At 39.7% G+C, this 23,024-nt stretch overlaps 1 protein-coding gene across 12 annotated transcripts in view; it reads left to right on the top strand.

The window, feature by feature from the left end:
* Positions 1 to 23,024, top strand: part of GALNT18 (polypeptide N-acetylgalactosaminyltransferase 18) — a 261,201-nt gene that overhangs the window by 140,942 nt on the left and 97,235 nt on the right. For all 12 annotated transcript variants that reach the window (XR_010613540.1, XR_010613539.1, XR_010613541.1 and 9 more), the window contains 3 exons: positions 17,578 to 17,761; positions 18,653 to 18,850; positions 21,430 to 21,544. Coding sequence is in view for 9 of the 12 variants with exons in the window: in XM_065683059.1 (XP_065539131.1) it covers positions 17,578 to 17,761; positions 18,653 to 18,850; positions 21,430 to 21,544 (497 nt within the window). In the remaining 3 variants the exon portion in view is untranslated. The remainder of the gene's footprint in view (positions 1 to 17,577; positions 17,762 to 18,652; positions 18,851 to 21,429; positions 21,545 to 23,024) is intronic.

The raw sequence follows: 23,024 nt of genomic DNA, 5'->3' as shown, positions 1-23,024 counted from the left end.
AAACTGAAGTCAGAAATATGAAGTTAAAACATAGAAAAAAATTTGACTGCATTTTTGCATGTGGACATAACCTCTTTGCCCTGTGGGCCCAGCTGAGCCTCACTGACCATATTTGCTTAATTTAGGCACTGGATAGCTCTCACTAAAGCTGCTCTTGTCATCTTAATTCACACAAGTATTTCTGATAGCCAGATGCTAAGGAGTTGTAAAAGTGCCTTCTTTTCATTAACTAAAAGGATACCTCTTCAGAGCAATGTCTCATACTGGTAAAATGGTGTTATAAAAAAATACAGATTCAAAGAAAATGGTTAGTGGTATTTTAAGAATGGTGTATTTGCCTGAAAAACTATAATGATACTGCACAAGGAAATGGACCTGAGATAGCTGTGCATGAACCGGCTCGGGTGGTTTTATACCATGCCTTGGGGTCTAGGTAAGTAAAATAGGCTGGAAGGGTGTGCACAGCCACAGGCAGGAATGCTGTCACACTCCTTGGGTGGACAGCTGTAGGTGGCATAGGTAGGGGTGGCAACCAAGGGAACCGCAGAATATTTCTTTAGCCACAGAGCTATGTTATACTGTACATAGCAGCTCCTCCCATGCTCTGTGTGAGCTTCTTTTAATGATTTGAAGGGGAACCTAAGGTCCCAGCTGTTATCTGTAAGGTGTGCTGCATGGCCTGAGCCCAGAATAGTGAAATACTGTTCAGCGTTCCAGACAGAAGACTACAGCTGACAGGTCCTTTCCTTTGGCATTACAGAGCTCTCTGGCAGAACTGTAACACCTGGGTGCAGTACAGTCTTCAAAGGGAAATTAAGTCAAATCCTATAGCTTGGATTTCCCTGTGAACTGCTGCGATTACAGATATTACTGTTCTCTTACACTGCAAAGACCATTTCTTTGTCATTGGCACCTTAAACATTAAATGTCTAGAAACTCTCCTCCCAACCCTCTACTGTGGGCTCAGTCTTGCAAGCGGATCAGTGATGCTGCTCCCAGCCCCAGAGGTGGTATATCTGCACAGCTCTCCATGGGCAGGTACTGCAGTCCATTACTGCTAGCTCAGACAGCCTTGTGTGCTGTGACCTTCAGGGTATAGTTGTGTCCTTGGATGCCATGGTGCCCTGTCCTATAAGGCCAGAGTCTTTACTGGCTGAATCATGTACACTTGATAAAACTCTGCTAGTGGATAGTTCAGGCTTCCAAAGAGAGAGGTTTTAACGGTGATTGGTCATGTAGTAGTGACATACAAAGTGTCTATGAAGAGAAAGAAATGACTGGATTTTGGTGAAAAGTATAGTGAAGAACCTTGAAGAGGTATGTCCTGGTACTGCTGCTGATTTTGTTCAGTACAGTGTAAATCAAACCAAAGGGATCAATGAGTTCTAAAACCAAAGTAGAAGAGGTGGGAAAGAAAAAGGCTTTTTTTGGTAAGTGTAAATGTTAAGTGTGGGTACAGACAAGAGGAGGCACAGACATTGCTCATCCAACTTCTTAAAAATTCTATGTACATTTGATGCATGCTTATTTCAGAGGGATTTGTGAGTGCTCGTATATATCAAATAATGGGTCTTTTTCCATCATCAGGGAAGGATAGTCTAGATGAGAGCAAATGGACAGCTAAGACTAGTTCTTCAGCGAGTGGTCATATGGAAGCAGCAGAGGCATGGTTTGGTAATGGAAGGATACACAAAACAATTTTGTTTTGAGATGAGGAGCAAAGGTTTACATTATCCAGTGGAGTATTTTAGAACCTGCACTTATGTTTGAGGTGGCAGAATAAGGTAGAAACAGCTCATTTCTGAACTGTAGCCAGCCTATTTGTGTGGCTTCTGGCATGCACCAATACTTTGCTAAAAGTGGTGTTGCATGACCATCTCCCCACCCCGGGAATATGCTTTCCCAGTGCTTATCTTGGCATCCCTCTGTTAGAGTTGTATGTATCTGGGGACAACTTTTACCAAGGTTCCTAATTAATGGCTTTAGATTTAACTGTAACGAAAGTCCTTTTCTTAGACAAGTATTGCTGCTACCTCTCTTTTTTGAGATATGATTGATGTGTTCTTTGTTTATCTACCTGAAATGATTAAACAAAGCATGCACAAGACAAGTAAATCTTTATTAGGATTTGATACACAAAACCTTTTCTGAAGCATGATTGCAGCACAACAATTTTAGTTAATTTTCACAAGGGATTCCAGTTAACACCCACAGCATTTACTTCTTAGCTACAGACAAGATTCACTTACATAGCAAATAAAATAAGGAACTCTGACATAAGATTTCATGTGCAGCTTAGCAAAAGGACTGAGAGTAACTTCTTGCAAGTTGGTGGTCCTAGATCGCAGAAAGTTATTTGCTTTTGCTGTGGAGCTCGTTTGGGTTTTTTTTTTTTTTTATTATTCTTCTGAATGCCCTAACAGAGGAAAAAAATATCTGCCATGTTTTCGTAAGACGTAATGAAACCTAATAGCTCACTGTGTTTTGTTTTAATCACCCTGAGTTATCTGTGGTGAAAGACAGGAACATTGACTGGTCTCCATTTTGTGGTATTTGAACTGTGACCACCTCTTGTTTACCTTTTCAAGCGTTTTGTCTTCCCACATTTATGGCATTTACTGGAGTTTCTTGTTTTCCCAGTTTGAATTCCCTAATTGGAATTGCAGTACCTGGTTCAGGTTCATAGCATGAGCTGCAAATGTAGCTCTGGTAGCAAACCCTGCAGTTACTTTGACAACAGCTTTGCTAATAGCCCTTCTGAGGAGTGTATAAACGTCTTTGGTGTAAGTATTGTGTAGAGGTGAAGTAGGCAATTACACTGTAAAGATGGGCCACTTTGCTATCCAAAGACAAAGACTTGCATGGGGATAAATCAGGTGTAATTATAACATAATCTTAGTAAGCAGAGGTGTTATTATATAGCTTTCTTCTTTTTTTTTTTTTCTTTTTTTTTTTTTTTTTTTTTTGTGCTTTATAGATTGAAGTGATCACTAGCCAGTGCCAGTAGGGCAAGTGAGAATCAAGGCAGCATCGCCTCTATTTTGGTCAGATGAAATGTAACCTGCTGATTGATGCTGTCGATGAGGGATGAAGGCAGAGTTCAAAATATCCATGTTATTTTGATCTGTCTTGTCTTCTGCCAGTTTAGCACAGTGGCTGTAATTGTGGTCTCCAGTGTTGGTGACAGAGACTGAGAACTTGGGAAGATGCATCAACTTGTCCAGCTGTGTGATGTCCATATACATTTATTCGTCTGATTCACAAAATGTCACAGAAATTTTATGCTAACTTGCAGTTTGTTTAGGCTACATAAAGTACAACTTCCACATTTGTAACTTCTAATATTTAGAGAGATTCTCATATTCAGAGCAGATTTAGAAGATGGGGTAATGTGAGGCCCTTGAAGATGGAAGAGTCATGTGACTTGAGGAGCTTATTGCTCTTTAGCTTTCTGAGCCACCCATGTCTGAGGCTTTTTGAGCTTTGGAGAGATGACCAAAATTTCGATGGAATAAATGCTGCACAGGATTTTAAAGTCTTAGATATTAATTATAACTCTGACTTTACTGCCTTCTGGAGCAATCTCCTCCTGTGACATCATAATAAGAATATAGCTGTATAATAAGCCCCTAAGGTTAACTAAGATAAATGCTGTATAGGAAAATAAAATCATTACCCAGCCTAAAGTTGTCAAGTGGTCTTCAATATAATATGTTGCAATATGCAGACATGGTAGAAATTTAATGCTCAGAGTTGGAGAGAATTTAATCATGGAATTTCATAACAAAATTTAGCTGTGCAAGAAGCATTCTTTTGGAGATGCTAAAAGGTTTCAATCTGAGGAGTCAAACAGTAACTATTCTGAAAAATGTGGATATATTTCAAATCGCAAATCGTTGCAAATCGAAATCCAGTTCGAGGAAATTAGCCTGTATCTGTGCAAAATCATTATTCGCAATGAAAGGTCAAACGATATACTAGAAGAATTGGATAGGAGGTGAGAGTTTTAAGCCTTTGAATCTCTATAATAAATGAAGTCTGGTATGTTAATAGTGCTACAGACCACATCACAGCTAGCAAAGAGAGACAGAGGCAGTACTTAATGCTAACAATCCTTTGTAAAAAGATCTCCTGGAAAAGACCTTAAAATTCCCAAACAATATTTTATATAAATGTCAGGATTCAGAAGTATAATATGTGTAAGAAATAATAACTTCATTAAAAATTGTTCTGGGAGTTCATGAAGTCATTTAAATTTACTGCTTTTATTGAAAAAATGAAGCCATCTCAAAAATGTGCTAGAGGAGGGCTGGGTACAAATGCCTTTGTGTGTAGTTTTTCTCATAAACAGTACATTTGATACATCCTGAGTTGTTAGTGGGCAGTGGCTGCTGGGTCCCAAGAGCCTCTCTGATTTGACCACACGTGTTACAGCATTGCTTTACCAGGTGAATTTTGAAGAGCTAAAATTAAATGACAAAAAATGAGAAAGGAAAGAAACTAAATGTAATCTTCACTAGAACACAAATGTTGAACAAATCTGTTGTAATACATCTGAGTATTAGTAAGAGAAACTAATTCAAGAACATTCTTGAGGACTCTTGTTTGCCTAATACACAATGAAATAAAAAGTTAGTTAGAAGTTATTAAAAGTTTTTGTTGAATTTGGGCTTTGTCTTCACCTATGGAAATTTTCTTTAGTGGGATTTCCCAAGATCAAAGTTGTTTGAATGCCCAGTTTGTGCTTCTGATTTCAGTCAGTTTTCTGTGACTGTTACCTTGAGCATCTCAGGGGCTCCTGCGTTGGTCAGTGTTGGGTATCGATGCGTGGCCGATGCAGAGAGGACTACTACCTGCTGAATTCCAGGCAGCAGGTGCAGAAGGGCTCTGCATTTCCTTATGGGTTTCTCAGGCAGTACCAACCAACTCTGCTTTTGCTGTGACAAGATGAGAACTTGAATGGGTAGCCCAGCTGACTTCCTGTAGCTGGGAGCAGGTTCTGTCCTTCCCTGGTAGTTCCAGACATCTGCAGTGTAAAGCAGAAACCTAGAGCAGTCTGTCAGCTGAGCCTCCCACTGCTCACTGGTGTATGATTCCAGGAGGAAGTGCTGGCGTTGGTGGAATTCTATTCCTATCTCAGCGCAGTGAAAAGACATTTTCACTACTTAAAATGTCAAAAAACGCACTACTGCGGGTTGTTTCTGGGGAGCAGGAAAGGCAAGGCTGGTGTGTGTTCTTCTATGTACTTGTTTTGTGCAAGCAAGGCTTCCACCCTGCTGGGAGGCATCCTAATAGCCACATAAACATACTTTAGTTTCAAAACAAGGTACTCCAAATTAAGCAGATTTAACCAAATCTTTCCGAAAATGCAGTACAATGCTAGAAACAAAGCTGTTCCTGTATTGTGAATGGAAAAAGATACGAATTTTAGTTTCAGGTTACTGCTTGGCTTATTTTTCATGCCTCAGCTTTTTGTCAGAAAATATAAGGGTTGCTGCTACTGTCCCTAGCATGTTTCTGATGCAAAAAGACAGGGCATGAACAGCAATTCTAGAGAAATTTTCTGTAATAATTGTTGAAAGGCTTGGAATAATTTGGTACGTGCTGATATAGTTCATCTAAAGATACAAACTGTATGGCGTTATGTTCTCTTAAGACTTGGAGTTTAGTATTTTTAGGAAGCAGTGATCCCAACACTGTCTTACTCCTCAAGAATAATGAAATATGCTTGGAAGGAAGTAAGTCAGAATTCGTTGCATTAGTTTGCATACATATATGTCCTGGGTTCAGCAGTAGCAGTCGTTTTTCTCCTTCTTAGTAGCTGGTGCAGTGCTGTGTTGTTTTGACTTTCAGCCTGGGACAACGCTGGTAACAGCAATGTTTTTAGTTGTTGCTAAGTAGTGCTTACTCTGACCAAGGACTTTTCAGTCTCATGCTCTGCCAGGGAGGAGGGGAAGTCCTCCATACCAGAAAGGCTTTAACTGGCTGGCTTGCTTAATTGCAGCTCATGTTTCACATTCATGAATAACCTGGGCAATAGTGTCCATTGTTAAGTCCACCCCTCGGTCGAGGGCCCATCTATATGTTACATCTCTGCCCTGATGGCCTGAAGTGTCATGGGCCCATTAGGCCAAAAATTATTCACCTTTATGTTGCCAATCTAAATCCATCTGAGCCACTTCAACCTTAGCAGCTTTATCCACTTGTTGGTTGTTCTGGTGTTCCTCAGTGGCCCAACTCTTGGGTACATGTGCATCTACATGGTGTACCTTCACCACCAGGTTCTGCACCCGGGCAGCGATATCTTGCCACAGTGCAGCAGTCCAGATGGGTTTACCTCTGCGTTGCCAGTTGCTTCGCTTCCATTGCTGCAACCACCCCCACAGGGTATTTGCCACCATCCATGAGTCAGTATAGAGATAAAGTACTGGCCACTTTTCTCATTCAGCAATGTCCAAGGCCAGCTGGATGGCTTTCACCTCAGCAAATTGACTCGATTCACCCTCTCCTTCAGCAGTTTCTGCAACTTGTCATCGGGGACTCCATACAGCTGCCTTCCATCTCTGATGCTTCCAAAGCACTGGAGGGACCCACTGGCATAGATACTTGCCAGTACTATTCCACACACCCTGCCACTCATGACTGTCTAGCCTCACGGAAGATGTCTTGGTAGTATTCTTATGTAGTCTTATACCTTAGATAAGACCGGAGCCAGACCCTGCTTAGCTTTTCAGATTGGACAAGATTGGGCATTCTAAGGGTGGTCACACCGTAGGCAAAACACAGAGATTCTTAAAAAAGCCAAAAGAAAATGTTTCTGTCTTTAGATAGAAAAAAATCCTGCAGCTCTCTGCAGCTCTTGCAGTATTCAAACCGAATCACTTCTGATTCGAACTTGTGCTTTGCAAGAGTAAGAACTATTTGGATTTTGTCCATATTTTCATGAAGTTTAAAAAAGAAGTTGCACCCTCCAAGTTATTCAAATGATGTGAATTAAAACCTATAACTTAAATACAACAATAGATGCCTACCAGATTGTCCCAGATGAACTTGGCAGTGGTCTCTGAGGTGACATTACTCCTAAGACTGTAGTGGAAGTGCACACTGAAAGCTCTTTACTTGCTTGGTAGGTGTTGGGGTAGGTCCTGTTCCTTCTTTTTATTTCCTATTAGCAGTCTCTGATAGACGTTTGGCAGAATTTTTCAAGACCATATGGTATAATATGAGGGCATATGACAGCTGTCTTTTCCAGGGGCTAATTCTGATCTGCACTTGCTGTGATGTCATGCATGAATGTTGCATCCAAGGCCTTGTGTATTAGAGTTTTTCCTGAAAAGTTCTCACTGATTTCAGTGATACAAGTATTTCACCCTGTAAAATTTTTGCTTGCAATTGGTATTATCCAACCTATTTTCGTTTGCATTGCCAGCAATGTAGTAGCCATTAGAACAATGGACAAAATTTGCTCATACTGGTATAATTTGCCACGGTTTGGGTTTTTTTTCCTTCCAACTGTTGACAGAAACGTCTTCTGTTACAGCAGCAGAGCTGCATTCAAAACCAAGTCCTTTTTGTGAATTAATGCCATCTGTCAAAAGAGCCCTCCTGTCCAGGCCGGCTGTGTTTCTCCTTGGTATGCTGGGTGCTGCATTGCTAGTGCTGTGGTGAATTGCATTCTTCCACAAGCAGCAGTCCACTTTTGAAAGGAGAAAATAAGAGCAGGCCAACCAACCTGATCACAGGTAGTCAAGAAATCAATCTCTCTGACTTGAGATATGGACAGAATATTTTGCATCTTATGTGTAAGAGTTGTTTGATAGAGTAAGAGTCATTCTTTCAAAGCAAGAGCTGGTAATTCTACATTTGGACAAGGTTAAAAAAAATGCCAGCAGAAGGTGGTTTGTTTTTTCATCCTTGAGGATGATCTCACAGTATCATCAGGTTTGGTGCATGCTAGCTGCTGTTTTGCTCCCAAGTAAGTGATTCTGTGCAATGACTATAAGGTTGGGTTGTAATTTCTGACGTAAAGTAAGATCTCATAAAAAACAGTATAGCACACAAGGCTAAATCCTATTTATTAAAAGCAAACTCTGTCTTTTAATGTTGCATGGCATTCTTTTAAATAACTCTTTAATAGTGAATGTTACTTAATACTGTTTAATTTGACCTATTTTGAGTCAAGGGTTGGATTGCTGAGGTCCCTTCCAACCAGAAGTATTCTGTGATTACTTTCTCTTTCCTCTTCTGTTTATAGCCCTGTTCTCAACTTCTTGCTGCTAGAGAAAGGTTTGATTCAGAGAGGAATATAAGCAGCTCTCTTCCATACATTTCTAACTGCATATTTGCATATTACGTTTTTAATGTAACTTACATGACTGATATCCTCTGATTCCACTCCAGAAATAAAGTAGTTACACTTGGACTATTGTGTTTAATTGGCAGTTTCCTTTTCCTCATGAATCTGTTACCGTCACGTGAACTGCCACGCTGTTTCTTGTAGTCATGATTATTTATCAAGTTTACAGTATGCGAGTGGCTTGCTGCATCTTACGGGTGGAGAAATACAGAATATTTCTAATATGCTCTTTACATCATATTTTTCTAGATTCACAGAGCCTTCTCTAGCTCTGTTCAGGCATTTAGTTTCTTTTTCTGAATAGTGATTTTTCTCTTCCATGCCCGTCCAAGAAATAGACTAGAATTAAATACTCTATACAGAAAAAAGAAGCCAGTTGGATTACTGGGAACTGCTGCTATCCAGCTGGGACTAGAATTCATTTCTCAGGTGCTTCTCTTTACCACTTAAAGGTCATTTTACAGATTAACTGAGGAACACCAAGAAATGAGATTATGAGCTCAGCATTTTGGCAGTGGTGAATTTGACAGTATAACACTGTATTGGCTCTAATGCATGACCTTGGTGCTTGTGTACTCCTCACTTTGTGGCTCCATTCTAAAATTATTGTATCCAAATGAACATCAGAAGTCATTCTAGCATTAGATGTGATATCAATATCTGATTTCAGTGATAGTGCTTGTTCCAGACCAGGTTTAACCACTGTTTTGGTCACATTATTGTAGCCATAATATAACCAGTAACAGTCCCTGAATGGGAAGCAGTCATACACAGTAAACTGGAGTGGAATAGTGCTCCTCCTGAGATTAATTCAAGCATCCAACAAGCAGAAAGTCAAGTGGAATGGTTAAGAATGTATAGTTACAAATCTGTGTTTAAAGATATTCAGAAGATTTAAACACCTTTCTGCTGAAAGGGTTCAAGGTATTGCCATGAAGAGATGGATACATCACAGCCTCTGTCCCCTTGGATTGTTGTTTGTATGGCAGTTGGTAACTATTGGCAGCGCTTGGAAAGTCCCTGTTCTACTTTCAGCTTGTGTTTTAATGTTTGCTGGTATAAGCACATACACACAGCTGGCTTTTATTGTCAATTGTGAACTTTCTAATTTGGGAATTTTATAAGCTAAGAAAAGAAATTTTGTGCTTTTCTTTTTAGTCCTGTCGTGCTGCATCCACTTAAATTCATTAAACAGCTGGAAGGAGTGTTCACCTGGGAGAAGATTTTTTTTTTTTCCCCTCTTATGATGTTAACACTTAACTTTAGTAATCTCTACTCTGTTCTCAGAGGTAAGCATTTGAGTCTCTCCCATTGTTAGGGGAATGGAAGGGCCATGTTAAATTCCTTTGTTGCAATGAATCTGTTTATATGAACATAGATCTATGGCTATCAGCTGCCTCTTAGTCACTCAGTGATGTGGATGAGTTCTTGCATCTGCTCTGAGTTCTCTGGGCTCCATACAGGCCATGGCTCCAACTGCAGAATCACAGCCCCAGAGAAATCATGCAGTGTGTCATGGTTTAAGCCCAGCTGGTAACTCAGAACCATGCAGCCGCTCACTCACTCCTCCCCTTTTTCCTCCCCCCTCGCTCTGAGGGGGGAGAATTGAAAGAATGTGACTCCCACAGGTTGAGATGAGAACAGTCCAGTAACCAAGGTATAACACAAACCACTGCTGCTACCACCAATGATAATAATGATAAGGGAAATAACAAGGGAACAGAATACAACCACTCACCACCCGCCGACCGATACCCAGCCCGACCGAGCAGTGATCTAGCCTTTCTGGGTAACTGCCCCCAGTTTATATAGTGGCCATGACGTGCTGCGGTGTGGAATACCTCTTTGGCTAGTTTGGGTCAGGTGTCCTGTCTCTGCTTCCTCCCGGCTTCCCCTCCTCCCTGGCAGAACATGAGACTCAGAAAGTCCTTGCTCAGAGTAAACATTACTGAGCAACAACTAAAAACATTGGTGTTATCAGGCTGAAAGTCAAAAACACAGCACTGCACTAGCTACTAAGAAGGAGAAAAATGACTGCTACTGCTGAACCCAGGACACACTGTTAGTGTGCTGCACTGGGATTTGGGAGACCCAGGTTCTGCTCCCCCACCTTCTGCATCTTCCAGTCTGACCTTGCAGATTCATGTGGCATCTCAGTTTGTCTCCGTGTCTTGCAAAGTGTTGTGACGCATTCTGCTGCTAGAATGGGGGCTCGGTGATACTTATGACAGGATGCACCTTAGGACAGAAATGAGTACTGTCTTTGAACAGCACTCAATAAAAGAAAAATAAAAGGGATTTACAGCCCTTATTATAAAGACATTACTACAAAGGAATAGTTCTAACAAAAATAACAGATGTAATATTTCTTTCTCCAATATCCCCCTCCTCCATAACATGGTGTTCAGCTGTCACAGTTTCCAAAAGATGATTTTTATTGTTCTTCCCATACTATTGAGATTTTTTAAAATGCAGCAGTATTTCTACTTAATGATGGAAGGGTGGTATCCCACTTTCATGGCTGGGATTAGAACTATGCATTGTTTAGAAAGAAAACAAAATGAACCCAACTAGCGTACTTGTCTGTCTGATCGCTCAAGGAATTGTTGCTGGCACGGGTCTCTTCTGCAAAGCCTGTTTTGTGCTGGGAGGTGTGCTAGTTTACTGGTTACTATTTTGTGCCTCATTTGCTGGTACATGGTTCTCATGCTGGCAGTTCCCAGGACCTTACAACCAACAAGAGGATTCAGTGAAGTGTCCACCTGAGCTCTTTCCATACATAGACATGATGTTTGTGAAAGGACCTGAGAACAGATCAAAGCAGCTCCGGTCAAACCCTTTGAAAGCAATGTGTGCTCCCCACTCCTTTGTACTAAATGCTACTGGGCAATCACAAGAGTGTGTGTTTGTGTGTAGGGACTGAGGGGAAATGTATGTTTTTCTCCTGCTTTACTGTGGGAGAGGGATGCTGTTCATGTGCTAGACTAAAGTAATCTTTGGCTTGTAGCAAAAGGTGTGAGCTGGAATGAATTGTTGTAGGCCTCTTTTATCTTAATAGACCTTGGGAGGTCTGACGGCGCTTTGGATTTTTGTATGCAAGGGATGTGACTGTTCATTATCATGTGAAAGTTCATTATGATGTCTGGCTTTACGTGTGCAAAGCCTGAACTTCTGAGATTAGATTGTGCATCTCTATCAACAATACAAGTTAAGTATAGTAATGAAGGAAAAGGATTGTGCTGCTTTTTTGTTTCTGAGGTCTGTCCAAGTCAATTCCTTACATTACATTGGTAATTTCCCTAGGGTGGTTTATCTATTACCAGATAACTTGAGGTTATTAAATACGTGTGCACAGCAGGCCCTCCTTATCTGTTTGTACATTGTTGCCCTCTGTTGCAGACATTCTGTATACACATGTGCATTACAAATGACATGCCTCTATCTGGTTATAAATATTTTCCATTTGGAATTATCTGCTTCTGCTACAGAGATGAGAGGTGATCACTTGAGCATGGAAGATAAGGGGCCAAAGGAATGGAAAATAAAAATTATGAAGCTCTGAGCTGCATACGAAATAAGTGACAATCCAGCGTGCAAGCCTGTTAGATAAAGTGCTGCAACCAGTTCTTATATGCCTAGCTGCTGCCATGAATTCAAGTCATTACATGAATTCAGGTTGTATGCCTATAGAGTGACTGAGGAGGAGAGGGGCTTGGGGTTTGTTTATCTTTTTTTTCAGCAAACCTGGTATAACAGGCTTTATTATTTACCAGAAAGAAAGTTAGCTATGTTAATACGTCTTGTTTTTCTGAAGGCTATGAAATTGTTATTGAAAGAGTGGAAAAGAAGCTCTTCCTGTTCCTAAGACTTTGGGCCACAAATAGTCAGATAAAGAAGATGGAAAAGCCTTGGTTTAATTGGTTTGTTCGAATTCTTTTTTCCAGCTTACTTGCCTTTCATGCAGAAGGAAGATGTAACTGATAAGATGCTCCTAGTATGGCACTAGCTCTCATGGTGTACTGCACAGGGTGTTCGGGAAGACCCTGGGATCCTTGCCAGGAACAAACTGACCAGTGGACTCTTGGACTCAAAGTGGGCAGTAGCTCTGCTGTATTTCTGCAGCTGCTGTAATGATTTGCCTGTAAAAGTGTCCTTTATGTTCCCAGAAAATATCCAGCATGGTTCTTTACCTGGGGACCAGTGTGCCTTCTAGGCAACTCAATGAACACACAAAGCTAGAGCATAAAAGTAATGAATTGGCGTGATTTTGCCCCTTTCATACAATGTGTCAGTCCACAATTTTTGCCACAGGGAGGACAACTGTTACATTAAACCCCATTCTGTATTGAAGAATAATTTCTTTCCCTTCACAGTAAAAAAAGACATATTTGTGCCAAGTGCTTAGGTTAAAGAGGGAAATGGTAATTCCTGGCCTTTGACGTGAAAATAGATATTTTCCTAAAGGTAAAAGCACAAGGCTTGCAGAGATGGCCATAACATCCAGTGTGCATTCTGCTGCGCCAGAGTTGGCAAGGATTTTTAGGCTGTAGAAAATGTATGAAGTTACAAGTTTAGTTAGTTAGTTAGTTAGTTAGTTTTCACTTTAGCTCCATTGGTAAAATTAAAGCTAAGAAGAAGAGTGTTTAAAAGTCGCTAAAATGCATCTGTCTCAGCAAAGCATAAGTGTCGGACTTCACAAGTATAATTGTTCTGAGAGATGTGAGGACTCATTTAAGCACAGAGAATGGAAATACATTAAAACATGAAAGTTGTTGAAAGTGAGGCTTAATTGACTGTTCTTTAAGCTACGTCTCTATGAACGGAAGGCAGTAATTTATTATTTATGATAACACTGTTTGTATCGATAACTTTAAAATTTGAAGTCTGGGGACAGATTCACAGCTGCTGTAGGACACTGGAGTAAGGGGCTAAGGCACCTTATATCATTGAGCAACTAGCCTGATAACTTCCCAGTTTAGGGAGGGTAGAGGCATAAAAAGCGTAGGCCACTTGGATGTGACGAGATGAAGAGCATGGTGTGTAGGTGGTTTTCCCTCTGAGAAACTCCCTGGGGCATATGAGAGAAATCTTTTACTTATTATCTGTCTTGCTTCAACCACTTCAAAGACAAGGCAGCACTGTGGTCCAGATTGCCCCTCTGAGATAAGACTGGCCACTCACACAAGCCAAGCAAGCTGCAGTGCTGTAAAGAGAACAGTTGCCAGGGCCAATGTCAAGTTGCTGTTCTCTCAGACCCTATCCTGAAAGGGAGATGGCTTTTGAAGGGATTCTTATGACCTGAATGATCCCTTCGCATATGATCTCTTATAGCTGTGGGATGGCTGTTATCTTCTGAATCCTTATGCCCCCTGCTTCTATCCTGCCCTGCTTCTGCCACTTCCTAAGACCACAAAGTTGCATGAATTATTTAGGACTGCTTTGTCATGATGAATAGGGAAATTTGACAAAATATTTGTAAGGTTGTTTAAAAACAATCTCTTAGAAATATTACAACTTAATTATGTTAATATTAAACATAATTAGGGCACATTAATTATGCTTTCTACATTTGAGGAGAGTTGTGTTGTGCTTTCCAGACACCTGTACCATATAGAGACAGGTGGTGGAGTGCAACATAGTCAAGTGCCAGATCTCCACATTCCTGTTCCTTATATGGCTGTTCTTTCTCTGCAATTGCAGACACTCATTCAGCTCAGTCAAATTGAGTCCTTATTTGAGAGCTTCTGCGCTGAAAGGCAAACACATCTATCTTTATAAGCCTGTTTGTTTCCATAATTAGAAATTGAATCAACAGTGTATTGAAGATGACACATTTGCTCATTCCCTTTCTTCTCCCTATGGTGGCATAAAGCAGTGAAGCACAATAACTAATGAAAAAGACTGTTTGTTATTCAAGACAACATATCTGAAGTGGGAAAAAACAGAGCATGGGTTAAAAATACATTGCTGAAGACCATCAGTGCTATCACAAACTGTATGATCAGTTCTAGGGGGAGAATCCCATTATTCAGTCCAGCTGGGCAGGATGCTCTAAAACTGTCAAAGACAATTGAACTCAGATTTCTCATGCAAAACTCAGGAAAATGTGGAATATGTGGAAAAAACTAACTTAAAGTGTCCTGCTTAGGGCATGTTTAATATTCTTCCAAAAACAGTGACTTTTTAAGCTTCATTTACATGTCTGCTGTATCCTGTGGCTGACTGAAAATGTTGTCTTTTTTAGTAGAATTATCTTTTCTTCTGGGAGAGTCTGCCTACAAAACCTATTGGTTTTGTAAGACAAAGGGTGTGCAGAACACTCTGCTCAGCACTCTGCCTGTGCTAAACAAGGCTAATCTGTTTTAAATAACAAAGGCCAGAAAATGCAAAATACTTAGTTGTCACTGCTTGTGGGCCAGTATTGAGGATTAGGTAAAATACAGCACATTCCTCTGCCCCCTGAGGCTGATACTGAAGCCCAGCAATGGATTCCTCCATACTGACTGACCATGGGTAAGCCTCCAAGGTTCCCTTGAGACTCTCAGGCCATTCATATTATTTGCAAAAAGCTGCAGCGTAACCAGAAAATTTGAAGTGTGCACTGCCTAGTAAATGTCATAGCAATAATGTGCAGCTGAAGTCATGCTGGTGGCAAGCCAAGATTTGGGTTCTGTTCAATTTCCACCTATTTCCACCTAGCTGTGAAAAAGATTCTGTGTTTACTCAGGCTTATAAAGTAAGTCCACATTAGGAAAATTATATGACACGAGTAAGAATAGCCTGCATGCTAAAAATGAAGATGATTGAGGGAACAATGACTCGATCAAGGGTACTGATTTTCAAGTCCTTGATTAGAGCCTGCTTTCCTTTTATGTATTTTGTACTCAGTGGTGATGCTGCATTGTTGTGGCAAATAAAGCTTCCTGCTATTGCAAAGCTAATGAACAGCCACTTAACCGAGAACAAAGCTTTCTTCATGTTTTGATAGTCACCCTCCACAGTGTTTGATTGTGGGATTAGAGAGCTGTTTTGCACTATTTTTAGGGTGGGCACAATTTCAGATTCTTTTGAATCTATAGTGCTGTTAGCTAGTAGTTGGTTTGATAGTTTCATGCTTGCTACACATCTCTGTGTTAGGGGATGAACAATAAGAACATGGGCTTTGCACAAGCACCATAGAAAACCTGAGTATGATTTTTTTTTTCGCTTCATAGAAGAAACAAAAAGTATATTGATCGATATGCAGCAAATCTAATGCAAATTTGAATAGTGCTCTGTGCTATGTGTAAGTGCGTTGTGTTGTTTATTCAAGGCAATACAATCATAGATAAACAATTTGAATAGATATTGTAGAAAATTCTAGGAATATATTGAGTCCATTCCTAAAGTATTGCTGCAGTTTAAGTACTGTGATGGACATGATCATTAGATTATTTCTTTGAAATTCTTGTTCTTTATAAAAAACTGTAATTATCAGCACTTTGGTATTCTCTCTCTTCTGTGCTGAGACTTCATTTACTCAAAGGTATGTGGCATGCATGCACAGTCCTGCAGTGCCAGTGGAACCAGCTGCAAAAGCATCATGCCTGGTGGTCTGTATAGAGGGGTGAATTTAAGGAGTCTCTGTGCTGACCATCTTGTCCTTCATATCTTCAAGGAAGTAGGTCCACTAAGGTCAAACGGGTTCTAACAGTCTTTAGACTGTTCTGTTCCTCTTTGTTCCTCCAACAGCTCTGTTCCTCTTTGTCAGTCTAAGAGTGGACATATCGCCTCTTTTCTAAGGATGAACGTTTCATGTGGCCAGTAAAGTGTGCTTGCTTTTAATTCCCTGTTGCATTAACCATTCCAGTGTGTGTGTTGCCCTGATCTGTTTGAGTTGATTTGCCCAGTTCCCAGAGTGGTTGGCTTATCATGGGTTCAGTGCAGAAATACAGCCCTGGCACGCAGCTAGGAGCAGATTGCATTGCTAATGCCAGCAAAACAATAGAAGACAAAGTCTCATTGATTTGGTTTAAAAGAAAAACCCTGCTGTGTTTTATTGGGAAGCAATCTAGGCCATGCAGCGTGACAGGGGTTGTACCCCTTCTCACACTGCTTAATGCTGGGTGCTGCTCCTTCCTGCACTGGGCTCCAGTGCCATCCCTTGTCTGATGCAGCTCCCCCACAGCCCAGTGCCCCCAGGCACCTAGGTACTGGCAAAATGCAGAGAAAAAGAAAACTGCTTTTCTCTAAAGATTAAAGTCTGAATAGACAGAAAAGAAGAAGTGTGGTGATCCCATTTCACAGAAATGGGGAATTGATTATGGAGAAGCTGAAGATTTCACAGAATGGTCTAGGTAGCACTGAGCTTTTAATGCAGATTTGATGATATCCAGTTTAGCACTGTAACCACAGGAGCATTACTGTGCATCACAGCAAAGAAGTTTTTGGAGTTATGGAAAGATTTGGAAGAAAGGCAACTTAATAGCACCAAGGGAATTCTCAGTGGTGCCGTAACATATAATATAGCAATGCTAATAAGGAATAGTGGTGAACAGTGTTTTCAGTTAATACTGCTGGTGAACAGCCTACTTCAGCTCTCCAAATTGGATTTTCTCATGCAATGGTCTTTAAACCAGAGATATGATAGTTGTTGATTTAAAAGTTATCAGACTTTAATAAGGAATGATTCTCCTCCAGTACTTTACTGGTCTTTGTTCTGCTATGCAAAGAGCAGAATTCATGGAACTTTTTAGTAGACATAAAAAAGAGTTGTCAAATTTATAAAGAAAAATGGAAAATGGATAAATAATTAATTTTATTCATACTTTTTCCTTGAAATATTGGCAAAGAAAGTTCATGGTCAATAGCTGAGCATATTTTTCTGGAAATATATGATAGTAATCTTGTTTGTTACTACAGTAATATAAAGTGCACTTATGAAGCTGTGGTACTTTATGATTGAGTGCTTTATTTCATGGTATGTTAATATTAAACAGTCGCAGGATTCTGATGTCAATCAAGTAGGCTAAGTAGTTACACCTGGAATTTTTTATTACTATATAATTTATGGTCCTTCTGCTTTTTGTTTGCTTCCTTTTAGACTTGACCATTTCAGAATTCTCAGTAGTTAAAAGGGAGTAATTCCATGTATGAAGACTTCTGTTTTGCTGATAGAACACAATTTTACATCTTGTCTTGCTGGTACTGCTTAGTGACATCTAATTCTTTCCTTTCCACAGAAGAACTCAAGGAGAAACTAAAGAAGTATGTTGATGAAGTGAATGCCCGTAAGCCTGGTTTCATCAAGGTTGTTCGACACAGCAAACAAGAGGGGCTGATTCGATCTCGAGTTAGTGGATGGAGAGTAGCCACAGCACCTGTAGTTGCTCTCTTTGATGCCCATGTGGAGTTCAATGTAGGATGGTATGTCTCTCCTTGAATTTTTCTGACCACTTTTCTAAGCACTGTTCATAGATTACTGACTGGCATTTCTCTTGCACATAGAGGGTGAGTTAGCATTCTGTTCATTTTAATGAAGATTCAGACACAATCATGGACATAAGCATGAAAAATGTATTTGGGCTGCATAACATAATCTAGATCATTTTTATAGTGCGAGTTATCTGCTAGTCTAATTACAATGGATGTAAAATATATTGGAAAACTCCATGTTAAAAACCTTCTCCTATAATGCCCATGGGGGCAAATTAATCTTCTTTTAATTAAAAATGTTATGTTTCTTTTATCTTCCACAGTGTAAACAAAGAAGTGTCATTCTGGCACTAAGGTTGCTGCTCTGTGCAAAAGTAACACATAACTAAAGCATCTATTTTAACTTGTTCAGTCTGGATTTAATATCTCTGTTGCTCCTTGAATAAAAAAGACGGTAAAAAGGCAGGAGCTTCTGTCCCTAGGATAGATCTATTATTAACTCTGATCTTGATGTCCTTGGTAATATTGAGAGCTTGAAGTTATCATCATTTGGTATAAATGCTCTATGATATGCAGATAATAATTTCTTCCATTCACCAGCTAACATGAAGGTTAATAATAGGGCATCATAGATGAAGTATATTGCAGTGTGTTATTTTTGGGCGGATCCTGCACTGTTGAACCTCAGTCTCAAAGCAGAGGGAGCTCTGAATGGCTAACAGTTGTAGACTTTGCCGCTTCTGAAATACACAGCTGCTGTTCCTTTGGAGGGTTGGACTAGCTGACCTTTAAAGGTCCCTTCCAGCCCAAAGTATTCTGTGATGACAATCAGTGCTGTACTTCTAATTATGTAATCTTAACATTCTTTTCCCCTTTTTTTAGGGCTGAACCAGTGCTCACTAGGATAAAAGAAAACAGAAAAAGAGTAATTTCTCCATCATTTGATAATATTAAATATGATAATTTTGAAATAGAGGAGTATCCCCTCTCAGCACAGGGGTTTGACTGGGAGCTGTGGTGCCGATACTTGAACCCTCCTAAGTCATGGTGGAAACTGGAAAACACAACTGCTCCAATAAGGTAACATGCAACTGTGACCTAGATTAGAGTGTCACTGCAAGATGCAGCAGATGGAGAGTGGTCTCAGCTATGTAATACGTTTTACTGACTGTAAGATTAAATTAGTTAAATGTCCTTGAGCTGCCCTCTTGAGCTTTTGTCGTTGTCCCCTTCGCAGTCATTTGGAAAACTTCTGTTTGCAGTAGACCTTTTAAAATATGTTTCCTTGTTATTTGCATGGGTCAAAACACATAGCCTAAGTAAAATAGTAGGGGTGAATGCTCAGCAGCACTGCTTTCTCCAAAAAAAAAAAAAAAGCTGCTAATTCAGTTGTAATGGGCCAGAAACAGAATTTTCCTTACAATGCATTATATAAACAGAACTGATCTGACAGTTGTATTCTTTGTAATACTGTCTCATAGTTTTATAGCTTTGTTATGTCCTAGGAGTTAATGCTGGTCCACTGATAGCGTGTGAGCAAAGACTGTATTAGATCCTTGCTTTGGTACAATATAGCTCTGTAATTTCTTATAATTTAGAGTACTGTTAGGTTGGTATAGAACAATACCCTTCTCTCGGGAAGGAGAGTAAGTGCTTCTGAATGCTCAGCAGCTCTGCTGAGATTCCAGGACTTTCTTCTACCTATGCGTTCATACCAAGGAGGTCACCAGTACCTATACTCTAGCTCTCTGCAGAAAGCAAGTGTGAAGACTGCTTTCACCAGCTGCAAAGCAGAACCTTAAATAACAGTGACAGCATAAGGGGGGCACCACTACCAGTCAGTTTCCATGCAGTCAGTGTACGGGGTATCTTTCATCCAGTAGTTCTGTCTTTTCAGGTGGGGAACTCTTTTCTGGAGTTGTCAGTTTAAACACTCAGTACTACACTGACCCATGTGCTGGTTGTTAAAACAGGACCTAGAACTGGAAAGTACGAGATAAAAATTCACAGGTTTGCCACAGACATATGTAAAAAGTGATGGCAGTTTCCACATAGATAGAAATTATTAGTGTTAATGAACTCTGTCAACATTATGAAAATGCTTCAAATATTCTACTAAGTCCTGGAGAGGCAAACCTTCTATATTAATTATGGTGACTTTTTAAACCAGAAGTTTTGAACTCATATTAAAGACCATATCTACTTTTCCATTTTAGCCCAAAACTCTGTTCTATGTGAGGACTGTGGAATGAGTGTCCTTTAGGAATACTGGATGTTTAGGTTTGTTCCCTACCCCTTTCCCTGGTGCCTTTTATTTAGCGCAGCACACTGCATGTGTGTGCTGGATAATTTAAGAAACCCACAAAATCTACATGTATCAGTTGTTGGCTTCTATCATACTTCCAATTATAACAAAGGGAATCAGGTACTATGAAAAATACTTTAAAAAAAAACCCACCAAAAGCAATAGTACTTTGTCATAAAAGAAGCATAATTTTCAAAATTACATTAGCTGCTATTTTCTCCATTAATAAATACATCAGAAATAGTCTTTCATTGCTATAAAGTAGTTACTATAGCACTTCAGATTAATAGCACAATGTTTGAGAAGTCCTTGATTAGAGTAAGCATTACTTGGCAACAACTATAAACATCAATGTGTTATCAGCACTGTTCTCAGACTAAAGCTGAAAACACAGCACTGCACCAGCTACTAGGAAGGAGAAAAATAACTGCTACTGCTGAACCCAGGACACATGAATGTACAGATTTCTCTAAAATTGTATAGTCTGTGATTAAGACATCCTACAGTTGTAGCTTGAATGTTCCTAGTATAGGCAGGATGATTTTCCCCGTATTGCTAATTAATATCCTGTTGTTATCAGAGTTCCTGATACCAGCGTAATAGTCAGAAAATATGTTTTTAATCTTTGCCATTGTGGATTGTGAGGTAGGAGAAAAATGCAAAAGCTATATGACTCTATTTTCCTCCCCTGCATCTTAAAACAGTAAAAGAGAGCCTGAGCTCTTACCTTCTGAAGATGGGCTCAGCTTAATAAAAGTTGTTTAATTCAGGTCATAACATAAATAGAGCTTACTGATTTGGTAAAGATATATGACTTGTTTAAATTTGGTTAAGGACAATGGACTAATATTACAGTATGATTGTAAGGGCAGACATTTCTTCATTCTCTGTTACAGAACCTTATCTGGATGTTCCTACTCAAGAAATTATCTTCTTTTACGTAAACTTACAGACACAGATTTTCTTAGCTGTAGATTAACCTGGCTTCTGTGCACCATTGGGTATCCCTGTTAATTATCCCAGACAAGAAACCTGAGGACTTAGCAGGAACAAAGACTAGAGTGGCTGGTGCCTCAGAAACAAAGTTGGGGCTCCTGCATCTAGCATTGCTAGCACTAAAATCCTCCCTATTCTGGTGTATATGTATGTCCAGTAATTTTGAGTCTGTTTTCCTTTAATGGTGCTTATTTCCCCATAGAATCAAGAATATTAGGAAACAAAGCTGAATAAATCTGTTTGAGAAACACCGCCCTGTGGATCCATTTTAACACACCATTTAAATATAATTGTCTGAATAATAAAATTGTTCATATTCCATCTGCTAATTTTGTTTGCTGGTGGTTTATTTTTCCAGAAGTCCTGCATTGATTGGGTGCTTCATAGTAGATAGAGAATATTTCCAAGAGATTGGCTTACTGGATGAAGGCATGGAAGTATACGGAGGAGAGAATGTAGAGCTCGGGATCAGGGTAAGGAACATAACCAACCAACACTGGTGGCTTACACTTAAAATACAGCTTGCTTCTTACTGCAGGATTTAAAACAGTCAAAAATGTATGGATTATGGCATACAAAAGATGCAGAGGGATCCACAGCTTTGCTGCAAATTGTATTTGGTTGGTGGGGAGGGGTGCAAAAAAAAAAGGAAAAGCTAAAGAACTATCTGGAACAAGGATAGAAATACAGAATTTGTTACTATTCTTTCATTCAAGTAACAGTGTTAGAGTTCTGTAGAGGTGATACCTAAACTTCATTGCTTACTTGTGATCCCAGACTCAGTAAGGAGGATAGTTTCTCACAAGCTTAATGGAAAAGACCTTTCTAGATTACTCATTTAAAATAGGAAAATCACTATGGAGCAAACTGGAATATATAGGAATTTATGCTGCCTTTCCTCTAGAGGGGAATCAAGATATGCATAAAATGCAAAGGTGCACATATTTTCTTTTTCCATCATATATTCATCTGTTTACCATAATGTGGTATTGTGCGTGATTTGTGTACTTCTTTCTGTATCTCTTCACAGCTAAATACCATTCTGAAAATACAGCACTGTTCTGTTTGGAAATCTTTCAGGGTTTTGATGCAGGAGAAATTCTTAGATACATAGGTGGTCATGAAAAATGCTATGATCTGTGATTATAAAATAAATCCTGAACTCTGCTATGAAATCAGTGGAAGCTTGTATTTTGTGCTTTTTCGTTGCTAGAATACAGGCGTGCTGTTGTACAATAGCAACAACAACAAATTTATTTAAAAAATACAGAATTCTCTGCTGAAGCTGTGAGATGTAACAAAAAATACTAATTTATACTTGTGGTTTCCTGAAATTCTTGCGCTCCCACCTGGCAGAGATAAAGTCATATTGCAGCAAGACAGGAAGGGAGAAATTAAAGGCTGCATCTTTTAGTAACACCATCCTCCTCTCTGAGAGGGCCAGATAGCTGCCTTCTGTTCCCAAAACCTGATTTTGCAGCTCAGTGTTGTGTTGAGTTGAAAATTAGTGTCACTTTGATTTTTCTTTTCTCTGTTCAACTGACAAAACCACTGTCTCCTTGTGAGTGTGAGGAGTCTTACCTAGTTTTGCATCATGCTATATATGATGTGCAGTTTCCTATACTTAGCCTTGCAGAAGTTGACCGGGAAGAGTACTTTGATAGACAAGACTAGAGAGACACAAATCTTTGTGTAACTGAAACTTTGGAGTAGACTGGATCACTGGAATTAGGCCCAACACTGCTGTTATTTCCTTATGGCTTTTTGTCTGTCTCCAGGGAAGCAGTGCCTGATCTACATAAAATACTTTTGTCTGTAACAGATTGTAGTGTGCAAGGAAGCATAATGTCTGCTGCCTCATCTGACTTTATCCTGGCTTGGGTCTGTGTTCCTAGCTATATCAAAACAAATTATGGAGCTACAAAGAACAATTTTGTCAGTAGTTTATTACCA

The sequence above is a fragment of the Lathamus discolor genome, chromosome 6 (genome assembly GCF_037157495.1).
Source record: "Lathamus discolor isolate bLatDis1 chromosome 6, bLatDis1.hap1, whole genome shotgun sequence".
Lineage (NCBI taxonomy): Eukaryota > Metazoa > Chordata > Aves > Psittaciformes > Psittacidae > Lathamus > Lathamus discolor.
This window is presented reverse-complemented; position numbering and strand designations above follow the sequence as displayed.